We start from the raw sequence: 25358 nt of genomic DNA, 5'->3' as shown, positions 1-25358 counted from the left end.
CTTACACCAAATGAAGAAAATGAAGAAAAAAATCGGCTCAACTTTACATCGGCGTAAAGATTCACCCTTTAGTAAAACTCAAATTTTTTTATTTCTGAAATAAAATCCCGCTCAAATGACCACCAACAGAAAATTATTTTGAAATTTAGTGATAAAACTGTAATCTAATTATAATTAACACACACGCTCTCTCTCTCTCTCTCTCTCTCTCTCTCTCTCTCTCTCTCTCTCTCTCTCTCTCTCTCTCTCCCCCCCCCCCCCCCCCCACAAAAAGTGCAACATAAACGGATATCTGTTCATAAAAGAAATAAAATGGATACCACACAGTCAAAATAAAACAATGCCCATTTCCAAATTAACTAAATAAGCGCCGTCTGCATTGAACATCCGTCCTCAGGTGAACATTCATGATTGACTTTTTCCCCTGATTATTTATATGACACCACACACTAAATAAGACCGAAAACAAAACTCATTGTCACCTGGTTGGCTTTAAGGTATGTTACAGACGCATCTAATAATGATGAATGCATGGTGACGATCACCGAAACACCGAAACTCGACGACGAAAAAAAATACAACATTGACATTCATTAAAGTGAATGTTAACAGCAAGTTGGTTTGGGGATCTGTGGTAATGAATTTGGCTGGACTTGTACGCGCTAATTACACGGCATGCCGCAAGGTTTCATTCTTGTCTGCACAGAGGATATAATCTCCCATAGTACAGGTAAGCTGGTCTTAATACTAATTACTAAAGAAATCAATAATGGGTTCTCATCTGTCCTACTTTAATAAGTATATTGATCAGGTTGGAACAGGACTGGTCATCGGGTGTTTTTAAAACTAAGTCAAATCCGGATGTTCTGCTTCACGAATCAGGGTCAATAAAATATTAACAATTATAACAGTTTCAAACTTGAGGTACACGGGAAAGTAACGATACGAGTACAGTGTTGAAACTGCTCATACCTGAAGACAAACAGCTGACAAGTAAGTGGCCCTTTTGCGTATACCTGTGGGAAATTTATGCACAGAATTGTCATTATTTAAACTCCATTATTATATCATTGTATTAATTTGTTTGAGAGGATATTTCTTAATTTTGTATCGTTTTGAATCACGTGCGCACCTGCCTGTCACAGTAAAATATGGGCTAAGTCTTCTCCATTCTAACAGGAGAATAGTTATCGGATAAAATTTCTGGGTTTTTTTTCATAATACTTTTATTTTTACGCCCTTCGAAATTCAACACGATAAGTTGACGCCTATTAATCTTTCTCTTCTTACGTGAATTTTCATTCACGTCGTATAAAATCTGACAACATTCATTTTTTAAAACCTGAAACAAGAAAAACAAGAATCAAGTTTTGTTTACATAACCTCTATATCTCTCTTGAAAATGTATTGACCCCCCTTCAATTCGAAAAAGGTTCGAACAAATATAAGGATGCGTTTAGTTGAAATTTTTTTAAATTATGAAACAGGTGTATAGAAAAATTATGTTCATTGTGCAGCTTGAAAGAGAGTTTATAGATTCGATTTGTGTTTTCAGTTTCCCCAAGTACATTGTATGTTTATGAAGATATAGAACTTATCAAAGTTTGTCAAATATTGTTGAGAATCTCTTCACTTAAACTCCCCACCTTACTGTACACACAATAGTAAATTACTACTACATTGTAATTGCACAGCACGTGGCTTATCAATCATAACAATAATGAGTAAGATGGAAGAAGATTTCGCAGTTTGGTCCTCATTTTGTGTAATTATTACAACAGTTAATCGAAGACTGTTATTCAACAGTAGATTGATATGATATCGAAAGGGAAATATTACTGTGCCACATGCAACTTATAATAATGTATGCATGAACTCGTATATTCTTAAACGTTTGAACTATCCTAAATTTAACATTTCAAATGAACTTTTATGGTGTCAGATGCCAAAGGAAGTTTTTTAAAAGGGTTATCGGCATGAAACTAAAAATCTATGTTTACAATTTCCTGTGCACATGGTGCAGCCAAAATCTATAGCAGCGTGTGCGTAAAAATCTAAAGGTAAAAAATTAATACTTAGTCTGCACAATGCGACTGGTATATGAAGGAAACAACACTGTAAACGTACATTGTTTTATAAAGTCGATCTTGAGTAAATAAAAATTCAAAAGATGTTATCGGTAATCATTTTCAACCAATTGTTTCCATTTGTGGATGATATTCTTTATTCTGGATCAATGTCTTTACAAGGCACGAGCAAGTACCTAACAACGATAGATACATCTTGACGTGAGGTATTGATTTTAAAGATTCCGCTTAGTGTCTTTATTAAGGTTGTATGTCTTCATAACTCAGTGGTTAAAGTTTCAAGCTTGTTTAAAGATAAAAAAAAAGTATCAGGCTTGTGAACCGCAGATCCTGAGTTCGAATCCGCCTTGGGCTTTTGTTCATGTTTACATGTACTGAATGAAATTTTTTAAAATATCATTTTTTATCTAAAAGTGCACATTTTTTCGCCTATTTGACATTCGATATTTCTTATCCATCATTCATGCTTTCTATCATAATCAAGTAATTCTTTGCTGATTTGAGAAACTATTTCAAGGTGTAGTGAGGCACTTTTTAAAAGCCCTGGCCTACTTTTTATTGGAATTTTTTTTTTCACGGATGGGTGGTTCAAGTGTTTCTGAAAAGGATTATTAACAATTTCTAAAGTCGATTCAATTCAATTCCGTTATTGCAGTAGACGTACATTTTATAGCAGTTATAATAATAGAAAAATCAGACCCAAAAAAATGATTTTTACACTTTTCACAAAATGTGTTGAATGATTATTGCATAAATGTTTAAAACTATATCCTTTTTGTCTGCTACATTTTGCCCATTTTGCCAGATTGGTACTTGGGTTTTTTGGTGTCCGATAATAGTACCACAGTCACGTGTGCTTCTTTTGTTAATATTGTGGAATATCTGTTAATCCCCCACACTTTTCAAAAGATGCCTGTCCTCAACGTCAGATAAAAGGAAAACAGAAACCCGGATATTTTTTTCAGCAAATCATTCATCCATATTTTCTCAAGCCAAATTCAAAAATTTGTTGAACTAGATCTCATGTTGTTTCAGATTGAATAAAGAAGGTGAATATTTTATATCATTATTAAGTAATTTGATTTTTTCATCTTGAAAACCAAAATGCATTGCATTATTTCAATTAATACTCCATTCCATTTCATTATGACAAATTTACTTCTGATTGAAAACGTAAAACAAGATTTATCATACTTCAGGGCCTATTTAATATAATCAGTTAATTTAAAGAGGTTTGCTCCTTAGGTTTTGGGTAGCCATTTTTGGTCACCTCTAGTCTGAAAATTCTGCATCACATATTAATTCTAGTAGTAAATTTATATTTTACAATGCCATAATAAACTATACTGAATAAAATTGTTTTTTTAAAAATTACAGTTGTACAGAGTTTAGATAGCAACTATACTTTGTGGCGGAAGGTTTTAAGAAATAAATGAACAATTTTCACAACTCACTAGTTTTAGAGTACTGTTACATTAGCTTCATAATTTTCAGCTTAGACCAAACTTCTAGATAGTTTGTGATTTACGAAATGTTCGTGGTTTTTTAAAACATATTTTAACAATATTTTGATATTTCTATCCATATATTTTGGCATATTTAGCTTATATTTCATAGAAGTTGAGAAAAAATTAACTCCAATTGGCCTAAAATTAGCTTATTTCTTGCTTTATCTCAAATTTTTGAGATGTGAGCCCTACTTGTTTTGCTTTTAAATGAGACATTAAATGTATGTCTATTCGTATGCAAAGTTGAAAAGATGACATTACTATAATTTTATTTATTTGCGTTATAATTGTACTACTCCAGAATTTTGCAACATCTGTTGTTGTGTTCATAATGTTTGGCCTTTGAAGCCACCAGTAAAGCAAGAATTTTTAAACTTTGACTTAGATTTTACTTTTATAGTCACTACATGTGTTCAACTTCATATTGTATTAAAGTCATAACTAAATAATAGTTTAAACTATAAACATTTATTTGATTTCTTCGAATTATCAATTTCTATGTCAAATTTTAGCAAAAATTTCAGGAAAATTATCATATCTGTTTGGGGCTCTCTATTTCTTAAAAATGGCATGTGACATGAGTCACAAATAAAATAAATAAACATTTTAGGTCCCCATCTTTATATCTAAGTGGTTTTCGGATGATTGACATTACTATTATTTCAGGTGCCAACCTCCTTAAATGAAAAAAAAAATAAGAAAACTCAAATTACATCTCCGATAGCTTACACCGTACCAAATACAATATTTGTATTTAATGATGGTATTCTTGTTGCACACATTCCTGTAAAAATGATATTTACATTCAGTGTATATTTCCTCGTACGTTTGCATTGGAAATCTGCGACGTTCAATTTCTGACCAAGTGGGACATCTGTCAGTGTAAATTCCTATACATTTGGCACACACATGATGCATTTTCAATAGAAGCATTGTCAGCTTGTATAGATTTTCTACAATTTCTAAGCATTTGTTTCGTACCAATAACCATACATTGTGTTTTCTTAAGATTGATAGTAAGCTTTTTTTTTCATTCATCCATTCTAAAGTATTGATAAGATATCTATGTAATTTATTTATATTTGATAATAACATAAAAAATGATTTGATTTATCCAATAAAATATGTTCAATTCAATTTGAACAATTCAACGGAGTGACACGTGCACGTTTCAAATCACCAACGAACATATTTTTATCTGACTTGCCTGAATAATTCATAATATGCGTCAAAATATCCCCTATCAGGTGGATACTAAGTTTTACAAGTTTAACTGAAATAGCGTGTAGATTTGGAATAAGACATAGATAGAACCATTTTAACAAGAGCTTGGACTTTGGATAGTTGTGTCAAACAGCAATGTGACGTAGTCATGTCTATATATTTGCTGGCCACTCAGCTATGGAAAGCTCTTTGAAATCATCAAGATTTGTCTGGCTTTTGAGCTAACACTACTCAATCTGTGCATATTTCACTTAAAACCAGCGTCATATTTAACTTGTTATGACACAAGAAAAAGAAAATTACATCCTACCGAAAATCCAAGGTCTTGTAAAAATTGTTCAAACATTTCACGTATGACAAATCGTTCACTGATCAATGTTTTAATAAATGTCAAAGAAAACAACGATTGTATACGTGATTGAATTCAACGGCTTTATTGACATACTTAGTAGTACTCGAGTAATTTACGAAAATGAATCAATTCAAGTAAAGTAAGCTAGATGTCTGTGACTTACCCCATTTAAATAGTGCTGGTTACCGCAGATACCCGATGGGCGTGTTCAAACTGACAATGAGGGTTATTGAATTGGTCGGAGGTGCATCAGTAATTGAAATGCGCGCCGAGAAGTAGGGGTGAACAGCGATGTTGGCGTAAGTTGTTTTTTACCAATGCATTTTATTGTGCGAGTAAGAATGTTCTGTGTTTTCTGTGTAGAGAACTGAGCTGATCGGTAGTTTGAAAAAAAGAATGGATTCTTTTTAAAAGAATTGCTTTCCTGTTTTTTTTTTATTTTAGTTATATTTTTTATGTGAATCTTTTCGGTAGACAACACCCTAGAGGTCGTAGTCGTGTATTATAAACTTGGACTCCAACAGTTTATGAATAGACAGAAAACATTTTCATATATCTTGATATCTAAAAGGACATGTTTAAACCTTTGTGGTAGACAACACCCTAAAGGTCGCAGTCGTATTATAAACTTGGATTCCAACAGTTTATGAATAGAAAGAAAACATTTTCATATATAGGACATGTTTAAACCTTTGAGCTATCTTTTTCTCAGTCTAGTACCAAACAAACGCTTGCTTCGTGTGAATATTTACATATGTGTGTGTGTGTGTGTGTGTGTGTGTGTGTGTGTGAGAGAGAGAGAGAGAGAGAGAGAGAGAGAGAGAGAGAGAGAGAGAAACAACAATTGTAAACCGGTCCGCCGAAAGTAATCCGTCATGTTCGTCACTTTAGGCACTGTGGTCTTTATTGCTCTAGTTTTCTTCTTGTCATCGAATCACTCAAAGTCCAATGATCGTTTGATCAAAGGTATGCGTACGCTGTCATAGGGACTTAGCTAATTATATTATATAGCATTGCCATCAATGACTGCTATCCTTTCTGAGTTTGTGTGTGTTTAATTTTTTGTTTTGCGGAGGTATGGGGGGGTTGCAGGGTTTGGGTTGGGGGGGGGGGGGGGGGGGGGGTTTAAGTAGCGTTTTGTTCTAAATTCATATTAGCTGGTGCCCTGTTAAAAATTAGCACATGCCTATAGAATAATTAAGGATTTTGATATTGTTTGTATTTTTCAATGCATAATATCTATCATTTACGTTATTAATAGGAATTGATTTTTACACAAAACAGTAATTTTGGCATTCAGACCTATCAAATGGCTTATATTCTGTAGTTGACAAAAAGTAAGTATAATACTGCGCAAACACACTTTATTGATTCAACACGTCAGACATTGTCAAATTACTCACTGTGTATAGGCCTGATAAATGTGGTCATTGCAGGGAGATTGGAAACCTTTACTCACGTAAGCAAAGTCTGGTTTGATGTTATTCACATGCTTTGTATGTATTACTCTATAAGTTGTTACTTTCGATGAAATGCAAATGAATGCTAAAATAGATTTAGCGGTTTGACAACATTGTCTACTGTTCTTTACCACGTACAAAGGTATATATTTTGATTATGAATATCATAACATGATTTGTCGGTCACGTAGTCTTATTTCAGGAATAAAGAATCATAATTCTTTGAATAAAATGAGGTGATCAAATACGGCCGGGAGTGATCAAACTAAGGGCTAATCATTTTCAGCAATTATACGATTAAATATTACAATACTCATTGATGGAAAGTTTTGGACTATAAATTGCAAAATCGAGAATCAAAACTTGTCTAAGCGTTCAGCTTTTTAAATCGTATTACACATTGTCCACTATGTGGTTCACGGGGTCGTGATTTTTTGGGCCAAACTTATTTTGAAAAGCTGTTACTTGTAATCTTTAGATCTTGAAAAGTGCTATATTTTGCTTCTTTTTTTTTTTATAAACTTATAATAAATTATATCTCGCATTTAGTAATGACACACGTTCGTGTCATTGCAAATCAATTAGTCGCATTCAGTTAACATAAAAACTTACCCTTCTCTTTGTCTATTAAAATCAATTAAGTATTGACACAGGACATTCGATTTTTTAAGCAATGACAATGATGATGACAATGCATAGGCGTCGGAATGGGGAGGGGGGAGGGCTAGGGGGGCTTAGACCCCCCACTTTTTTTGGCAAAGTTAGACCTAACCATCAGGCACATAGAATCAAGGAGGGGCCAGTACCAGGAAGCTTCCGCCCCTCCGGCTAGATCCCCTTTCAGTAGAATGTAAGGAATTAAAATGAAAACAAGGTAATATTACTAGTCATAGGTATGCTAGACCCCCCCCCCCCCCACCTCCGATTAGGAATTTCATAATTTTGGAAATATTTTTTTGGTAGGTAAGATTTTTTTTTAAGTTATTGGTATACAACCCCATCCCCCTCCCTCTCCCCACGGATAAGGATTTTCATGATTTTGGGAATTAGCCTTATTTTGTTATTTATTTCTTTTTTTTTGCGTGTCAAGATTTCTGATGATTAGTCTAGACCCCCTCCCACCCCCACCCCTTTCATCTTGCTTCCGACGCCACTGAAATGAACTTTATTCTCAGGTGCAAGAGACAAATAAATTTCATAGGCTATGCATGTGAAAAATACGTGTATATACATATTAAATGCAGTACGTTAGCGACATGCAAAGTGTACATAATCATTTTTGATTATTCACATTAAGAGTTTGATGCTTCTTTGCATAATACAGTAAAACACGGTTATATCAACCACGCTTACAATGAATTAACGCTTAGAGCGAAGTGTATAAATATTTTCCTAAATTACACCGTTCTTTAGTATTTGAAGTAGATAGTAACTGTATTACTTTTTATTCACTTGGTTTTCAGGAGCTGTGGTTTTCCCTGTTTCAATCTTTAAGTCATGTGAAGACAACCGTAAGCGTGTAATTAATTTACGATATTTTACATGAATTTATTTCTTTAGATAAACTTGTAAACAAAAGTAATCAACCACATGTTTATACAAAATACATTTTGATGCATTGCTTATATTGTCAACAACTCTTTGTTTAAAGACTTCATACATTCAAGCATATAGATAATTATCTAAAATAACAGAAGCTTTCTTAGTAACGTGATATAAATCGGCTAAGCCTAAGGTGCACAATTCTTTCCTTATAGTTGCAATCCATATGTCATAATTTTTCACAGTAGCATGCTTTTAAAATACAGTTTTTACTGTTTCTTGATATAAACCAGTATTGAAAAAAGTTTGTTTCCTTAAGATTTCTGTTGGAAATCTACCAACTTCATAAGATTAAGTTAAGCATTTCAAACTATTAAACGTGGTATGAAGTATTTCTAATTTATTAAAACCCAAATCGTGATCACACCCGTTTGAAATAACAGACTCTACCTCGTATGACAAGTGGTTAGAAAATGATTTAAAATTCTATTTTTCATTTAACAAAATAAAAACATTTCAAGATCAATTGACGCTTGATCATACTGAAAATCTATAAGGCTGAAGTACAGATATGTTATCAAATACAAACCCTTGCTTTACATTAACTCTTTCGAAAACTGAGAAGAATATATGACTTGACAATTATAAAACTGGTGACTGGTTTTTATCATACAAGAATATTAATATTCAGTGTATATTTCCCGTTATGTTTGCATTGGAAATCTGCGACGTTTAATTTTTTTGTGAATACACTTACCCTATTCATAAACCATGACCACGTAATATAAACATCATCACGCGTTTTAACTAGTATTTAATTATTGTAAGATTAAATGAAATGCTCGAACTTAAATAATTAATTTAATATGTACTAACGGGAAAAATCGTTAAATCATATCTATTTGACAATATAAAAAAATTTTGGGGAGAAAGTTTTTGGCGCTATATTTTTAGACGCGGAAGCGAACTCGTTAATGTGGCTTTTCAATGTATGTTTCACTTCCCTGACTATGAGCGTATATAATGGCTTTAATTATAAGGCGAAGATACACAAATATCCCACACAAATAGACATCAGTATGAATATAAATATAAGCAACGAATGCTTATTTTTGGATGTCGTCGGTCCTATATATATAAATGTGTTATAACACATGCACCATGCGGTACAGAAAAATTACCATACCACGCTAACGAGCGGAATTCAGTTTGTCTGCACCGCTTGGTGTGTCATAGGACCGACGACATCCAAATAAGCATTCTATGCTTTACAGGCAACTCAACACTTCTAGCGTCGTCGGATACCGACGGATGAAGGTGCGATCACCCGTGGGTGTCCGACGATGCACTTCTAGTTACCTTGTCATCTTGTCATTCATTAGAAAGGAGAAGTTCAAAGAAATGAATTTCATGTGTTACTGTTAGTGAGTTACATGATCCGTTACGTTACTGAAAAAAAGAAGTACATACAAGTCCAGGTCTCATCAAAACAAGTTTGCCGTTGTTCTATATGGAACATTTTACGGAATATTCAAATACAATTTAATTCTCACTATAGATCTCAAGTTACTCTTTAAGAAGCATTTTGTAATGAATGGTGAGATTATGCGTACATATCCGATTATCGATAAGAATAACGATCTTCAATTACGTTAATTAATCTTAATTCAATTCATCTCCAACATCTGGTTAGTTTTAAGTTTGTTTGTTTGTTGTTGGTTTTTTTTGTCATTTTACTGTGTTTTTACACATCGCTTAAAATAACGTCTACAAATATACATAAATAAAATTGACAATTATCGTTCACTTCAATTCATCTTTATACACATTCAGTTAATATGTACATATGTGTTTATTTCTTACACTGTATATTATATTAAAGCATGTTTTTTTTTTCAGGATGACCAAACGATTTTATGTTGGGCTGGCGATGGTTGCGGGCATTTGCATGGGGTTTTTCCTGGCTAATCAGTACGGCGGCAGTAACGTAAATAGTATGCAAAGGGTCTACGTCATGCCAAATCTCAATAAACAATCTGGAAACCCTCCATATTCTATCCACAACTACGAAACGAAGCTCAATAGACCAATTTCTCAAAATAATATTATAATCAAAACGAAAACGGATTCAAAGACCTTCAAACCAAATCCTGATCATAACTGCATTGCAACCATTCCAGAGAAATATATAACGAATGGCGAACAACCGGTGCTAATTCCAGACGACCAAGAACTGACGTCACTGCCAGATAATGCAGTCACATGTTTGTATCATCGTTATGTGACAACGCTTCAATACTTCTGCGGATACAAGGAGCGCATTGGTCAAATTCCGCGAAATGGATGGTATATTTGTGCTGACCCCTCTTTTGTGCCAAGCAGTAAAAATTGTGTCGTGTTTTCTTCAAACAAGAAGTTTAATGACAACATTTTCCTATCAGATATAAAGGCGCGGTATAATTGTCGGACATTTACTACTCCTCTTTCTCAATCAGATTCCCTTCAAAGCTGGATTACTAAGAACGACGTAGGAAATACCGTAATTGACGTGCTGACTCTGTCAATTAGTACTTATACCGAACTAGAAGTCATTGATAAAATGGTGGAAGAAAAGTCCATTGGAAAAGTAAAACAGCTCCTTCTGGAACTTCATTTTAATCCATCACAGACAAAGAAAACAGATTATATTAAGTTATTAAAACGCTTACAAATGCTGTTTCAAGCAGGCTTGCGTATCATCTGGTACGATAGGGTGTTCCAATGTGTAGGGGTCAATAAATTCAGCAAGTGTTACGCCATTTATTTCGTTCAGAGGTCTTTAGAAGACAAGGAGCATACATTTAAAGAAATGATTCTACCCTCAGAGGACGAAATTCGTAAACTTCCAACTCAAGAATTACAGGATTTGTATTACCGATATCTAATGACAACCCAGTTTTTGTGCAAACAGATCGTACGAATTGGGAAAGTGTTGGACGGTGGATGGGATGTATGTCATGATATGATGCTGAAGATTGACAGAAACCCATGTATCGTTTACTCATTTGGTATAAACCATGACTTCTCGTTTGACGATGACATGGCCAACACCTACAACTGTAATCTGCATTCCTTTGATCCTACAATGAATAAGAAAGATTTTAAACATTCCGAAAAAGTTTGGTTTTACAACAGAGGTATAGGGGACACATATAGGAAGTACGGAGCGGGTGATATAGCTCCTCTTGATAAAATCAGAAAAGATCTGAAGCATGATAAAGTGCCTATTGCTGTTATGAAGGGTGACACAGAGGGAGCCGAATGGCCGTCGACACCTCAGATGTTAAGAACAAACCAGCTAGCCGATGTTTCTCAGTTTTATCTAGAATTCCATTCGAATGGAATGGCGCCCGATCACGTGATTCTTCTAAAGAAAATGCATGATGCGGGATTCCGTATATTTTGGTTCCATACAAACCCGGCTTGTACATTCAAAGCCAGAATAGGTCAACATTCACAATGCATGGAAGTTTATTTCATGAACACAAAATATCCATTTAATTCATGAATCAGCAGTAATCATCGGTTGCATGCTGTTTATTTTGTATGAGTGATGGGCGTGGCATGAATTTATCTCATCATCACTAGAGGGAAACATAAAATATGGCTGTGTTTTTATGCTTTGTTGACTATACATGTATATGTAGAATTGGAATATGAATCTCTATAAATATGTACGAATTTGTGTATCTTTCAGAAAGTTCATTGTATTTTTAGAAGCTGATTTTACAGGGATATTATCTCGCAAACAATTTTATAGATTCACTGAATTCTTTCATTTGAAACATTATTTTGTTATTGTCTTTAATCAAGGTCAGCAGATAAATTACATCTCATTCATCAATGTTTGTTCCTTTCTGAAAATACGTAAAAATAAAAAGGTCAAAGATTTATACTGTTAGGATAACCTAAACCGTCGAAGTATTATTGTGCGGAAAGAGATGTGGCTGGTTTCTCCAACTATTCTTCCATGATATTCTAATTTACATTTTGCTTTTTATTGTCCATGGGTTGCAAAGCGGTTTACTTAATATATGTTCATACAAATATAGATATTAGTTAAAGTTTCAAAAGAAAATGGAATATCAGGGTTGGGATGCCAGTTTTGTTTTTGTTTTGTTTTTTTTTGTGTGGACCCGTCCATTCAACCTTGCATAATAAATACAAAATAGAATGTTTTAGAGAAATAGTTTTCATTCACATCGTAATATGTAAATACATGTATTTATCATGTTTTTTTTCTTGAGGGAACGAATCTTTGAGATGTTAATGTGTGTATAATGTTTTATATCTGGACAGTCATGAACCATGCATTGATTAAACTTGTGGGTGGTGAGTGGGGCATTAAAATTGTGGGAAATTAATGAAGTAAATACAGGTATGAAAGAACGAAGTGTTTCTCAGTAAGTTCGCATTTTGTGAAATATATTGCTCATGTGTAATTATGTTGAATTAGAGAATGTGTTACTGTAAAATTGCAAATGTGTCTCTTTACTTAAGAATAATGTGTTTGTAAATAATAGTATTGAAGAAACTTATATTCACATTATTTACAAATTTGTTTTCATTATATTTGTAAAATATAGAATTAAATACAAATTGATATTTCGAAATTTAATGGTTTTGCTTTATTTACAAAAGAAAAGAATGATGCAGCTGACGAACAGACTAAAAAAAATCTTCAAAGCATAGGCATTGAGTTTGTATAGTTGTCTGGGTATTTTACTACGTCGAAGTGATTTTTCCATGCGCTTTTGAGCTTTTGCAAATAACCTTGACTCACCACCCAAAGTGAACTTGTAAAATGTTAAAAAAAAATTAAACACCATAGCAGAATTTGAGAAAAAGTAAAATCCAAAATAAAAAAAAAGGATCAAAACAGTCACATTACAATGTATTATTGAAAAATATGACAAGGGGAGTGGGCAAATAGAACCATTTTAACAAGAGCTTGAACTTTAGGTAATTGTGTCAATCGGCGATACGATGTTGACCTGTCTACTTCATTGCTTGCCACTCAGTCATGGCTCTTTGAAATCAACAAGATTTGTCTGGCTCTTGAGCGAAGGCTACGCAATCGGTGTATATCGCTTGAAACCAGCGTCATTTTAACTTGTTTTGACGCAAAAATAGATAGTTATATCAAACTGAAAGTCCAAAGTCTTGTTAAAATGGTTGTATTTTACACATAATGGAGAAAAAAAAATTGTAGAAGAAAAGAAAAAGCATATAATTATAAAATAACTACATGCACCTCCTTGCTGTAAACGTAAAACAATCAAAATTTAAGTGTGGCTCAATATAACTGACCATCAAGATTAGAAAGCCTTTACAATTGGATTTTGTTAACAGCAGTTCAACTAATGAAACACACATATACACATAAACACAAAACAAAAAGCCCCAACTTCGTCGAAAGTAACATCTATATATATAAACATGTATATCATATATGCAAAAATGGAATGGAGACGTTACCAATAAAGCAGATAACTTCTAACCTGTATTTATTGAAAGATAGATCCAGCCCTTTAAAGCAATATGATCTGTATTTTTTAGAATTTTGTTTTGCGGTAAATACCTGCTAGTATGATAAATTTGCATGTAACTTAAACTTTTATAATAAACAAGATTTGAAAAAACCAACACTTTGTCTGAAGAAAGATTTTCCTTTTAAGGAATTTATAGCAGATCAATTTTTGTACAGGACGACAATAATTTAATTTTGCTCAAATTAAGGCTTCTAAACGGTTTCTTAAAAAAAATATTGCTGAAAGAAATTTAAAAACCATGATATCTTTTGTCATTTAATTAGAAAATAAAATTTTTCATAAAAAAAAATCGACATGAAAATGCAGCTCATATTGCTCTGAAAAAAAACAACAACCCATGAACATAAAAGAAAATTCAAAAGCGAAAATAATCCAGTCTAATGGACTTTAGCGTCTGAATTCCATCTCCCCATAGGGCTTTCAGAATACCCCATTCTTGCTGCATGAGTCTCAGCACAAAAACCAAAAATTATGCCCTTTGTATGACTTTGAATCAAGATCAATGAACGATGTCGCGGATCTCAGCTGTTTTATGACAAACGAATATGAAACAGGGTGTCCATATATGAATTAAAGCAATGGACCTGAATAACGTAATATATTGAATATAAATTGAAATTTTCCTTGAGGTGACGAAAGGACTCGTTAGAATTCCGCAATGCTGATTCCACTTGCAGTTTAACTATTATTTTTTTTTGAAATGATAAATATTCTAACAAATTATGAGCTATATATATATATATATATATATATATATATATATATATATATATATATATATATATATATATATATATATATATATATATAAAGGATAAAAATATTCCAACAATTCATTTATTATATTTTCTCAGGGAAATATCCTGACTTCAAATTAAGCACAGGTACCTGACATTATATTCATTTGCCTTTATCTAAATATGTATACCCGTTACCCAATAAAACAGTAAAGAGGTAATATATTTTCAATTATTAGAAAAATATACAACGTCAGGTGCCTGTCGAATAGAGCTCTGTTGAATTGCCTAAAAAGTAACGATAACGGGCAATATATTTGTTAGATATATTTATCGGAGGTTATGAAAAATTTAAATTCTGTCACACGAGGTAATGAAAGTCAATTCTATGTCAAGAAGTATTCTAGCCCGACTCGGCTGTTCCATTTCTAAGCAAACTGTCATCCTCTTGGCTTTTATTTACATAGTATTGTTATAAAAAATAAATATCATATTTTCAGTCTCAAAACTGAACGATTAATTGGACACATCAACCTAAAAGAAATCATCCACGTCTGCATATGTATCGAAAAGTATGAACATTTAAAAACTGAAACTTTCAAATATGTGCATGGTCGTAAATTTTAAACTTTGCAGAGTAAGTTCCTGTTCAGATCAAAACTCTGAGGTTAGGGTCAATTCTCAACAGGATCAATTTTCAACGTGTCGAGGTCATCAGAGTTTGGAGAAATCTTTCTAATGCCTTTAAATAATGACCCCGGGTATAAATTTCACAAATTTGGCCTCAATTTTCAACGTTGAACAATACCCCATCTCTCCCCCGGAATATTCAACGTTGAAAAATGACCCCCTGGTCAATTTTAAACCCGGTCAATATTCTTCGTTACACCGGTTTATGTAGAAAATATTTTTAACATTTTTATTTTTCCTTAATATATATTTAAGCACAGAAAGATTTAAATGCACGCCTAACTTGTCCAAAATTAGCATACATTTTAAACAATTGAGGATTTTTAAATGCATATATATAATTTAGCAAACGCGTTAAAGTGTGTGGAATGACCAAACAGCTATTGAGCCCAGACAACCGATGTGCGTAATTACTTATTTCTATGTTTCATCCGTCATCATTTAATTACATAAGGTCCATGTAATTATCTAAATGAACGAATAAAATATTAATTTAACTTTTCTTAAAAAAAAAAACACAAAATTTTATTATTTCTTCTTTACTTGCCGTTTGCAAAATCAATGTGACGTTGTTTAATTGACACATTTCAAGATGTGAACTGATTTTATACAAATCGCAATTAAAAGTTTGACCTAGTTTGATCGACGTATATTTTTCTTAATTTAAATTATGATACTTAAGCTTGTTTGCCAAATTTGGAACATCTTGATTTTGATCGTTAGTAATCGTAGCTCACCGGAAACAATCAAATGACTTGGTCAGGAAATTTATCCAGGGCCACTTTGTTGTAGATTTCCCTTACTTCATATGTAGGATACTGCAGATCAAGTTCCTGTTGAGATTGACTCTACGTCCTGGTGTTCTGCGACGATTTTGAAATTATTTTATTTTAAATGAATCATTCTGTTTGATATTTATTTCTATGAACTAGTTTGTCCTGCGGTTGTATGGCACAGGAATATTCAGGTATGTTGTTTGGTTGATCGATATGCTTACAATTTAATGTAAATTATGTAAGTAAAAGTAAAATAATGCTTTGTAAACCTAGGGCATTTCTTTTCCAGCTATGAAGATATAGGGCATATTTTGTCATTTTATATTTGTCATTACAACTACATGTTAATGACAATGCCATAAAAATATAAAAAAAAAAGAAGAAAATTCCACGTAAATCATTTTTCTTCTCATAATCACTGTTACTTTTTATCATTATTTTTATTTTTTTATCTGAGTGTGTTGGAAAAAAAAGATTTAAAAAAAAAATCGTGCATTTCGTTCACCTCATATCGTTTTTCAGATTTACAAAATATTACCTCACTGGAATTATTTAAAAAAACTTTTGAAGTTCCTAACTCCTCAATGTCGTTGTAACATGACTTTGTTAAGAATGAAATCGTTGAAATTGAAATCTAAGGACAGACAATACTAAAAACATACATGAAGGAAGTGTTTATTTCCCTGTAAGGGTATATTTTAATTTTTTAACTTTTTGCAATAAACAGGCAGATTTCATTGTAATTACATTTGTTACAATCTGTCAACAGTTTTTTAACCGAGTTAAGTTTTTTAATGTTTTGTAAGGCCAAAAAAAAAATAATCTCTCTGTACTAAATGTAGATATATATACATTTAAATACATTATACAAAAAAAAAATTCGAAACTTAAGAGAAAATCATAAAGTGCGTAGCGAACATGCCGAGTGAAATACCTTAAAAAGATAAATAAATTGTTATTTATTTTCACGTATTTTCAACGTGGACTTCCAAACAAGTCAGGTTAGAATGAATATGAGTAAACATACATTGATTTTGATTCAATTGAACGATAGTCTTCATGTGTTATATCTATATAGTAGGTTTATAATACACTTTGAATTTGGAAAAGGTGACAATTAAAACCCGTGTTTTTCTTTTAAGGAAATTAATATGATTAATATAATTAAAAAGAAAGCCAAAATGGGTAAATTTATCACGTGAAATATAGATAGGCGACCAAACACTTGAGTAATTATAAAGAAAAAAACATGGTGTAAATCTTGCACGAATTCATTGTAATTTAGATTTGTCTTTTTTCGCAGGTGGGGATTATACTTTTAATCACGCAATAAAAAGAATTCTGAACGCCCTTTTTCAAAGTTTATGCCAATCAAAAATTTTACAGTATAAGGAAAAAATAAAATCTTCACCACAAAGAATGAATTCTTTGGCAGAATTTGAGACAATTAAGCTAATTGACTCTCTATCTATAACGGGTACAAACACTCTATTCTGATACAACCCATTAACATACACCAAATCTGTCGATGATCGGAAACTGAAGCATGTTCTCAAACCCAGTAAGTTCTCACAATCATAAAAAGTTCCATTAGGTTTATTTGTCGTTATATACATCTTTAAGCTGATCAGTTTACCTGTCGTTACCCCTGTGAAAGGATATGATTTTTAAGTTTTAACATTAAATCCCCTAAAATAACTTACACATGTATGCATCCACAAGAATAAAAATTATCACTAAAATGCATGTTACTCTGCTTCCATCGTAACTTTGTAAATATACATGTTTCGTTCCCCAAATGTTTATCATATTAAAACAAGGAGTTCTCCCTTCCAGAATGACCAAACGTCCTTATATGTGGCTGAAGGCAATTGTAGGCATTGTCGTGGTTTTGCTTCTAGCTTACCAATACAGTGACGTTCGTACTTTCCAAAAGGTTTACGTCGTGGAAAATAAATATGAACAATCTGGACATCCCCCGTATTCTGTCCACAACTTTAACAACTATAAAACGAAACCCAATACTCAAAACAATGTAGTATTCAAAAGGAAAACAGATTCAAAGACCTTCAAACCAAACCCTGACCATAACTGCATCGCAACCATTCCAGAGAAATATATAACGAATGGCAAACAACCGGTACTAATTCCAGACGCCCAAGAACTGAAGTCACTGCCAGACAATGCAGTCACATGTTTGTATCATCGTTATGTGACAACGCTTCAGTACTTCTGCGGATACAAGGAGCGAAATGGTCAAATTCCTCGAAATGGATGGTATATTTGTGCTGACCCCTCTTTTGTACCCAGCAGTAAAAATTGTGTCGTATTTTCTTCAAACAAGAAGTTTAATGATAACATTTTCCTATCAGATATAAAGGCGCGGTATAATTGTCGGACATTTACAACTCCTCTTTCTCAATCAGATTCCCTTCAAAGCTGGATTACTAAGAACGACGTAGGAAATACCGTAATTGACGTGCTGACTCTGTCAATTAGTACTTATACCGAACTAGAAGTCATTGATAAAATGGTGGAAGAAAAGTCCATTGGAAAAGTAAAACAACTCCTTCTGGAACTTCATTTTGATCCCTCAGTTACCAAGAAAAAAGATTATATTAAGTTATTAACACGCTTACAAATGCTGTTTCAAGCAGGCTTACGTATCATCTGGTACGATAGAGTGTTTCAATGTGTAGGAGTCAATAAATTCAACAAGTGTTACGCCATTTATTTCGTTCAGAGGGTTTTGGAAGCCAAGGAGCATAAATTTAAAGAAATGATTCTACCCTCAGAGGACGAAATTCGTAAACTTCCAAGGCTAGAATTACAGGATTTGTATTTCCGATATTTAATGACAACCCAGTTTTTGTGCAAACAGATCGTACGAATTGGGAAAGTGTTGGACGGTGGGTGGGATGTATGTCATGATATGATGCTGAAGATTGACAGAAACCCTTGTATCGTTTACTCATTTGGCATAAACCACGATTTCTCGTTTGACGATGACATGGCTAACACATATAACTGTAATCTGCATTCCTTTGATCCGACAATGAATAAGAAAGATTTTAAACATTCCGAAAAGGTTTGGTTTTACAACAGAGGTATAGGGGACACGTACAAGAAGTTTGGATCGGGTTATGTAGCTCCTCTTGATAAAATCAGAAAAGATCTGAAGCATAATAAAGTTCCTATTGCTGTTATGAAGGGTGATACAGAGGCCGCCGAATGGCCGTCGACACCTCAGATGTTAAGAACAAACCAGCTAGCCGATGTTTCTCAGTTTTATCTAGAATTGCATTCGGATGGAACGGTGCCGGATCACGTGATTCTTCTAAAGAAAATGCATGATGCGGGATTCCGTATATTTTGGTTCCATACAAACCCGGCTTGCACTTCGAAAGCTAAAATAGGTCAACTTTCACAATGCATGGAGGTTTATTTTATGAACACAAAATATCCATTTAATTCATGAATCAGCAATGTAATCATTGAGCACGAGGGTCGCATGCTATTTATGTTGTATGAGTGATGGACGTGGCACAAATTAATCTTATTATCACTAAAGGGAAACATAAAATATGGCTGTGTTTTTATGCTTCGTTTACTATACATATATACTATGTAGAATTGGAATATGAATCTCTATAAAAATTGGTTTGTACGAATTTGTGTTTCGTTGGGAAAATTCATTGCATTTTTTTGACGCTGATTTTACAGGGATATCATATTGTCTAGTTTATTTTAGAATGGAAAATATTTGTTTTTATTATATGAAATTGTGTATGATTATTCATAAATAAAAAACTTTGATTGATAAAAAGATTTGTAATTATTGAAAAAAAGTCGATAAATAACGCTTACGAAAAGAGTGAACAAAACCAAATGATTTTTAGACACAGGTTCAACACTAATTTCAATAAAACCTGTTACAGATAACACAAATTCGAAAAGATGATATCAAATTATCATATCTCAAAATAATTCAAAGATTCACTAAACTCCTTCATATGAAACATCATTTTTTGGTTTTCTTTAATCACTGTTAACAGATAGATTACACTACATTCATTAACGTTTGTTTCTTTTGGAAAACACATAAAGATAAAACGGTCAAAAATTTATATTGTTATGAAAACCTAAACTGTCGAAATATAATTGTGAGGAGAAAGTTGTGCCTGGTTTTTCCAACGTATCTTCTATTATATTCTAATTTACATTCTGCTTCTTATTGTCCATAAGCTGCAATGTAGTTCATACAAATAAAGATATTAGTTTAAAAAGTGTCAAAAGTGAATGAAAGAACAGTATTCGAATGAAAGTTTGTTTTATTTTGTGTAGGTTATTTACAAAAGAAAAGATTGATGCAGCTGACGAAGAGACGTTTTTACACATAGTAGATCCATAGACATGGAATCTACCTAAATTACAAGGGTGGTTGTAGGTATATAAGGTTTTCAATTCTTTATCGGGACTCCAATGTGTTCACAAAATGAAAATCTAACATAGCATTGTTCTGAATTTGATGGACCAATAAAAAAGAAATCGTTTAAAATATGAGACATTCAGTACGGCCAACGCGGATCCTGTTTTTTCCCGCGACACCGTGATGGTGTTTTAATCCTTTCCGCGATACACCGTCGCGGTATTGTCATCACGGTGATCGCGGGGCCAGAATTTTACCGCGATGGTGTAAGACACCGTAACAAGTGTGTTATCTGTATCATTGATTAAACCGAGAAGAGGAAAAAAATGCTTTTTAAATTATTGTTAGAATTTAGATATAAATATTATTAGAAGGAAAATTCATTATTTTCTTTGAATTGTTTTTTAAACAAACTTCTAGATAACTATTGCTGTACATGTATGTATTTTGTTAATAATGTACAAGAGCCCCAAACATAGCAATGTATGACGCAAATCATGCATATACCTGTACTTGAAAATTAGTAATATTTTAAAGTATTATATTTTGCATATGATGAGTTGAAAATATGCCACAGATTTTAAAAGACAAATATTCCGCGATGTACCATTATAGGTCATTACCGTAGGCATCAACTCAACTTGTATGTTTCCCCCTCAATCTTGCTCTTATTAAACTCATTAAATACTTTCCGGCCCCTCTCTCTCTCTCTCTCTCTCTCTCTCTCTCTCTCTCTCTCTCTCTCTCTCTCTCTCTCTCTCTCTATTAACTTGCTCCAAAGACCATTTCTCCAGACAGTGTCGAATGCCTGTTTAAAATCAACAAAAGCACAAACAAGGTTTTTTTCTTTATTGACATACATTTGTAAGAGTATGGGATAAAAACTGTAGTGTTATTATATGGTCTAGAGTTTAATAATTTTTTCAAAAACCCGCCTGTCTTTCGCTGATAACGTCAATCTCTGATGCATATATCTCTAATCTATTGCTTAATATACAAGTAAAGAGTTTTCCTAGGCAACTGAATAATGTTCTCAGTCTATAGTTCTCAGGATGTGTTGGGTCGCCTTTGATTTTATATATGGGTTTTACAATACCTACAAGCCATTTTTCTGGAATAAAACCATTGTCAAAAATAATATTAAACAACTTGTTATTTAAAGGTAGAAATAAAGAAACTGTTGCCGAAATGTGTTCATTCAGCACCTCATCATACCCAGCGGCTTAATTGTTTTTGAGTTTCTTTACGGCTTCTAATATTTCTTCATCTCCTATGGTACTGTTAAGAATAGCATCAGACATTGCGATTTCAGCATTCGATAAAAAATCACTATATTCTATATTGGGTTCATCGTCATTTTCACAATCATTAATACCTCTTAAATAATGAAACATTATTGTTATAATATCTCTGTCATTTATGTCTCTGATGGCATGCAATAACACTTTATTATATATATGAAGTCGACAATAAATATCGTACGCGCTTTAGGTAGACCGCCTATATTCGAACACAAAATAATTCATAATTCAAACAGGCACATTAAAAATCAGTCATCTCTGTGTTTACGGATGTGTTACTACAACACATCCGTCTGTGACAGCAACAGTGCTCTGACCACGTGCCTTGAAAAATCTTATCGGAAGTCGAGACTCTCTCTCTCTCTCTCTCTCTCTCTCTCTCTCTCTCTCTCATTTCAAATAGATAATATTTTATGTGAACTGCTAAAGCAGTACATGTAGCCATAACGGCATTCTAATTGAAATGCAAATAATGAAACTTTCTTATTTTTAACATGGCTAAAGGAATTAATAATTCACCACATATCGCCTAAAGAAGTTTTTTTTTACTTTATATTCACACAAACACACATTGTATGTTCATATGATTCCTCTATACTGATTAAAAATTTACATTCATTTAAACAATCACATTTTTACCATTTAAAAAGTACAAATACTAGATGTGTATATAAAATTTACTTAAGCTGTGTTCTCAATTACAATCTACATTTCTGATTAACCCTGGTTAGTTTGTTTATTGTATTTCAATCGAGTGTAAAGTATATCATAAAGTGGTAATTTTATAGATGTATTTTGTAAACATTGCGTGATGAATAGGCAGAATAATTTCTTTGAATTTAACTGAAATTGAAATTTTAACATGTGATGGATACTCCAGAATAAATGAATATTCATATTTTTGAATCCCGGGTTTCGAACGCCCAACATAAATATTTGCGACCCACTTAACATCAAACTTTTGCTAGATCGGATAGGAAAGTCAGTTTTTCAGGGTTACGTTTACTCAGGGTTTGAGATTTCAAAAAATATTTTTACAAAGTTCAATATCTGAAGTCAAAAGTTGTTTTAAAAACACAAAATAACAACGTTATTAACAAATATCGATATCGATATCCATGATTTGTTTATTTGAGGAAGATATACTCCGACAAAGGTAGATTGATATTAAAACAGAGGAAATTCGGGCTAATTTTTTCATTTTCTTTTTTTCTCTTTAAAACTTTCTGTTGCAATGTAATTGCAAAAGTTAAGTTTCTATATCATTTTTCATATCATTTTATATATTTCATGGTTGTAGTTACCCGTCTATAAATTTATATCACTGGCTGGCACGCGATTTGAAAAATCTTTAAAATACATAAAATCGATTCAAGATAAAATATCTCAAAATCTTGATCATTGACCTTATATAATGTTAATGTCAACATAATACAGACAACAAAAACAGTTTTAGGCAATCAATGATTTGGAGCTCCTATTAGTCAGTTTTTTTGTAAAACTTGATCAAAAATGGGTGCAATTTTGGAAATTGATAAAGGAAATTCGGACTAAATTAAACTTAAATTATGAGCTTAGAACGATTCAGTCAAATATAAAATTAGTAAAGCTATTCATATTTTATCATTTCCCAACCTACAAATTGCTTTATTATTTCTAATAATAACAAAATAAAGAAAACCTTGAAAATGGTTGACAAATTGTGACAATTTTTTCTAAAAACATTCAGAGGTCACCAGCAGAAAAAGTTGGTTATTGACCTAGTTTTTATTTTAAAACGATTGATAAACAAGTTATACAACTTATATTAATATCTTTCGTTGGCACGGGTGTCAGCGCGAGGGGGTCATCGATGTGGGAGAAAGCCGGAGTGCCCGATGAAAACCCAAGTGTCCAAGCGGGCAACCAGCATATCCATTCAACCAATGTCGATCACGGGGATTGAACTCGGGTCGCAGCGGTGATAAGCGAGTGCACTTTCTACATGTACTTTGTTATTCATTAAACGAATTCTTTAAACGTATTTAAGAGAAATGACCAGGTGTAAGGTATGTTTTATAGGTAAGAGTTAATTATGAAAGATTGTAAATGAAACTCTAATTAGTATCCCCTTTCTCAGAGGCCAAATAAGATATTTTGATGAAATGTTTATTATATAATTAATCAAATTAATTGATAACCATGAATTGTCTACGATGAATGTGCCAAATTTAATTTATATGTAACGCTATCAAATATACAAAATAGTATACAAAATCCTGTATTAGCATAATTACACGTTCTTTTTATTTCTCCTACTTTTTTAAAAAAATAATAAATTGTAACAATCAAATCCATTTATAAAATAGAGGAATATGAATTTTTTTTTTATCTTTTATTAAAATCAAAGTCATATTTTCACACATCAATATACAGTATCAACAGGATAACTATTTACAAACCTTACAAATAATTACAAATATCTTGATAAATATTAATTTTATATATAATCAATCTTTCTTAAAACAGTGTTTTGAACATTCAATTTTCCTTTCAATACATAACGAATTTTTTTTCTTTGACATTGTTTCATCATCAAATCTACATTTCATCTTAAATTTGTATATGCAACAAAAGCTAATAAATTGTTTAAAACCAATGTTTTTTTTGTTGACTTCAATGGAAAATCCAAGTACGTATAATAATTTTCCAAGTAATAGTAAACTTAAGAAAGGAACCAATTTTTTCCCAAATAGGTTTGACAATTTCAAAATCATATAGAAAATGTTTTATGTCTTCTTCAATGTTACAAAAGGTGCAAAATGGTGATACATCTTTATTCCATTTACTCACATATACATTATTATTTAATATATCATTTAACAGTTTGTAGTTAAATTCTGCTATTTTTTTTTCATACATATTCTTTATTTTGGACACTTATACATTTTTCCATATATACCCTTCCTTAATGTTGAATATTCGCTTCCATTTATTTATTCTTGGACCGATTTTTGAAATTTATTATCAATGAATATTGAGTAGTAAAATCGCTTTTTGTAGATCTTATAGATTTTCTTAAAAAGAACATGTACATCGTTTTTTATATTTACGTACTTTGCATATGAACAAACAAATTTTTGTCTAAAATGTTTGACAGCTCTTTTTAACATAACATATTCACAAAATATTTTTCTTTTTAACTAATTTGTTTGAAAAAATATGTTATATCATTCATTTCCCGAGTTTTATCCAAAAAATCTTAAACATATAATATGCCACCCTAAAGCCAGTTATAGAAACAAAGTGGCTTTGAATCGCATTGAAAAAGTTTGTTATTCCATAAAAATTGGCTTAAAAACTCATCTCTTGTTACACTACCAATCGATTTTTGTATTTTACAACTATTAAAGGCATTGAATAAATTTCGATAAAACTGCAGTAGCTTTCTAATTTCGAAAAAATCGGAATTGTTTGGATTACACTCATTGGTTTTAATAATATCAAAGACTGTAATATTGTGTTGTTGCAAAATCTCACTTAGTGTTCTATATGTAATACTTTCTGGATTTACTATCCTATCTAACCATGATGTTTTAGCAGCGTAAAATTTACTCTCTACATCGATTATCTCGATACACCTTGTTCAATTTTTCCAATTAACGTGTTTTTCTTTATTCTG

General features: G+C 32.3%; 2 protein-coding genes across 5 annotated transcripts; both read left to right on the top strand.

The window, feature by feature from the left end:
* Positions 1-514: 514 nt before the first annotated feature.
* LOC128156112 (uncharacterized) lies at positions 515-20225 on the top strand. Of its 2 annotated transcripts, none has more exons than XM_052818127.1 (2): positions 515-730; positions 17804-20225. In XM_052818127.1, the coding sequence occupies exon 2, from the start codon at positions 17805-17807 to the stop codon at positions 19443-19445; it is 1641 nt and encodes a 546-aa protein (XP_052674087.1). In that variant the 5' UTR covers positions 515-730; position 17804; the 3' UTR covers positions 19446-20225. The 2 variants fall into 2 exon arrangements, with proteins under 2 accessions (XP_052674087.1, XP_052674086.1); XM_052818126.1 differs by lacking the exon at positions 515-730 and adding an exon at positions 16033-16158.
* LOC128156111 (uncharacterized) lies at positions 849-11947 on the top strand. 3 transcript variants are annotated; one of them, XM_052818125.1, is made up of 2 exons: positions 849-993; positions 10073-11947. In XM_052818125.1, exon 2 carries the CDS (start codon positions 10074-10076, stop codon positions 11718-11720), a length of 1647 nt encoding a protein of 548 aa, XP_052674085.1. In that variant the 5' UTR covers positions 849-993; position 10073; the 3' UTR covers positions 11721-11947. The 3 variants fall into 3 exon arrangements, with proteins under 3 accessions (XP_052674085.1, XP_052674084.1, XP_052674083.1); XM_052818124.1 differs by lacking the exon at positions 849-993 and adding an exon at positions 5448-5470; XM_052818123.1 differs by lacking the exon at positions 849-993 and adding an exon at positions 6560-6630.
* Positions 20226-25358: the final 5133 nt, after the last annotated feature.

This window comes from Crassostrea angulata, chromosome 7 (assembly GCF_025612915.1).
Source record: "Crassostrea angulata isolate pt1a10 chromosome 7, ASM2561291v2, whole genome shotgun sequence".
In the NCBI taxonomy this organism is placed as follows: domain Eukaryota; kingdom Metazoa; phylum Mollusca; class Bivalvia; order Ostreida; family Ostreidae; genus Magallana; species Magallana angulata.
The sequence above is the reverse complement of the archived record's forward strand: the minus strand, read 5'-3'. Positions and strand labels throughout refer to the sequence as shown.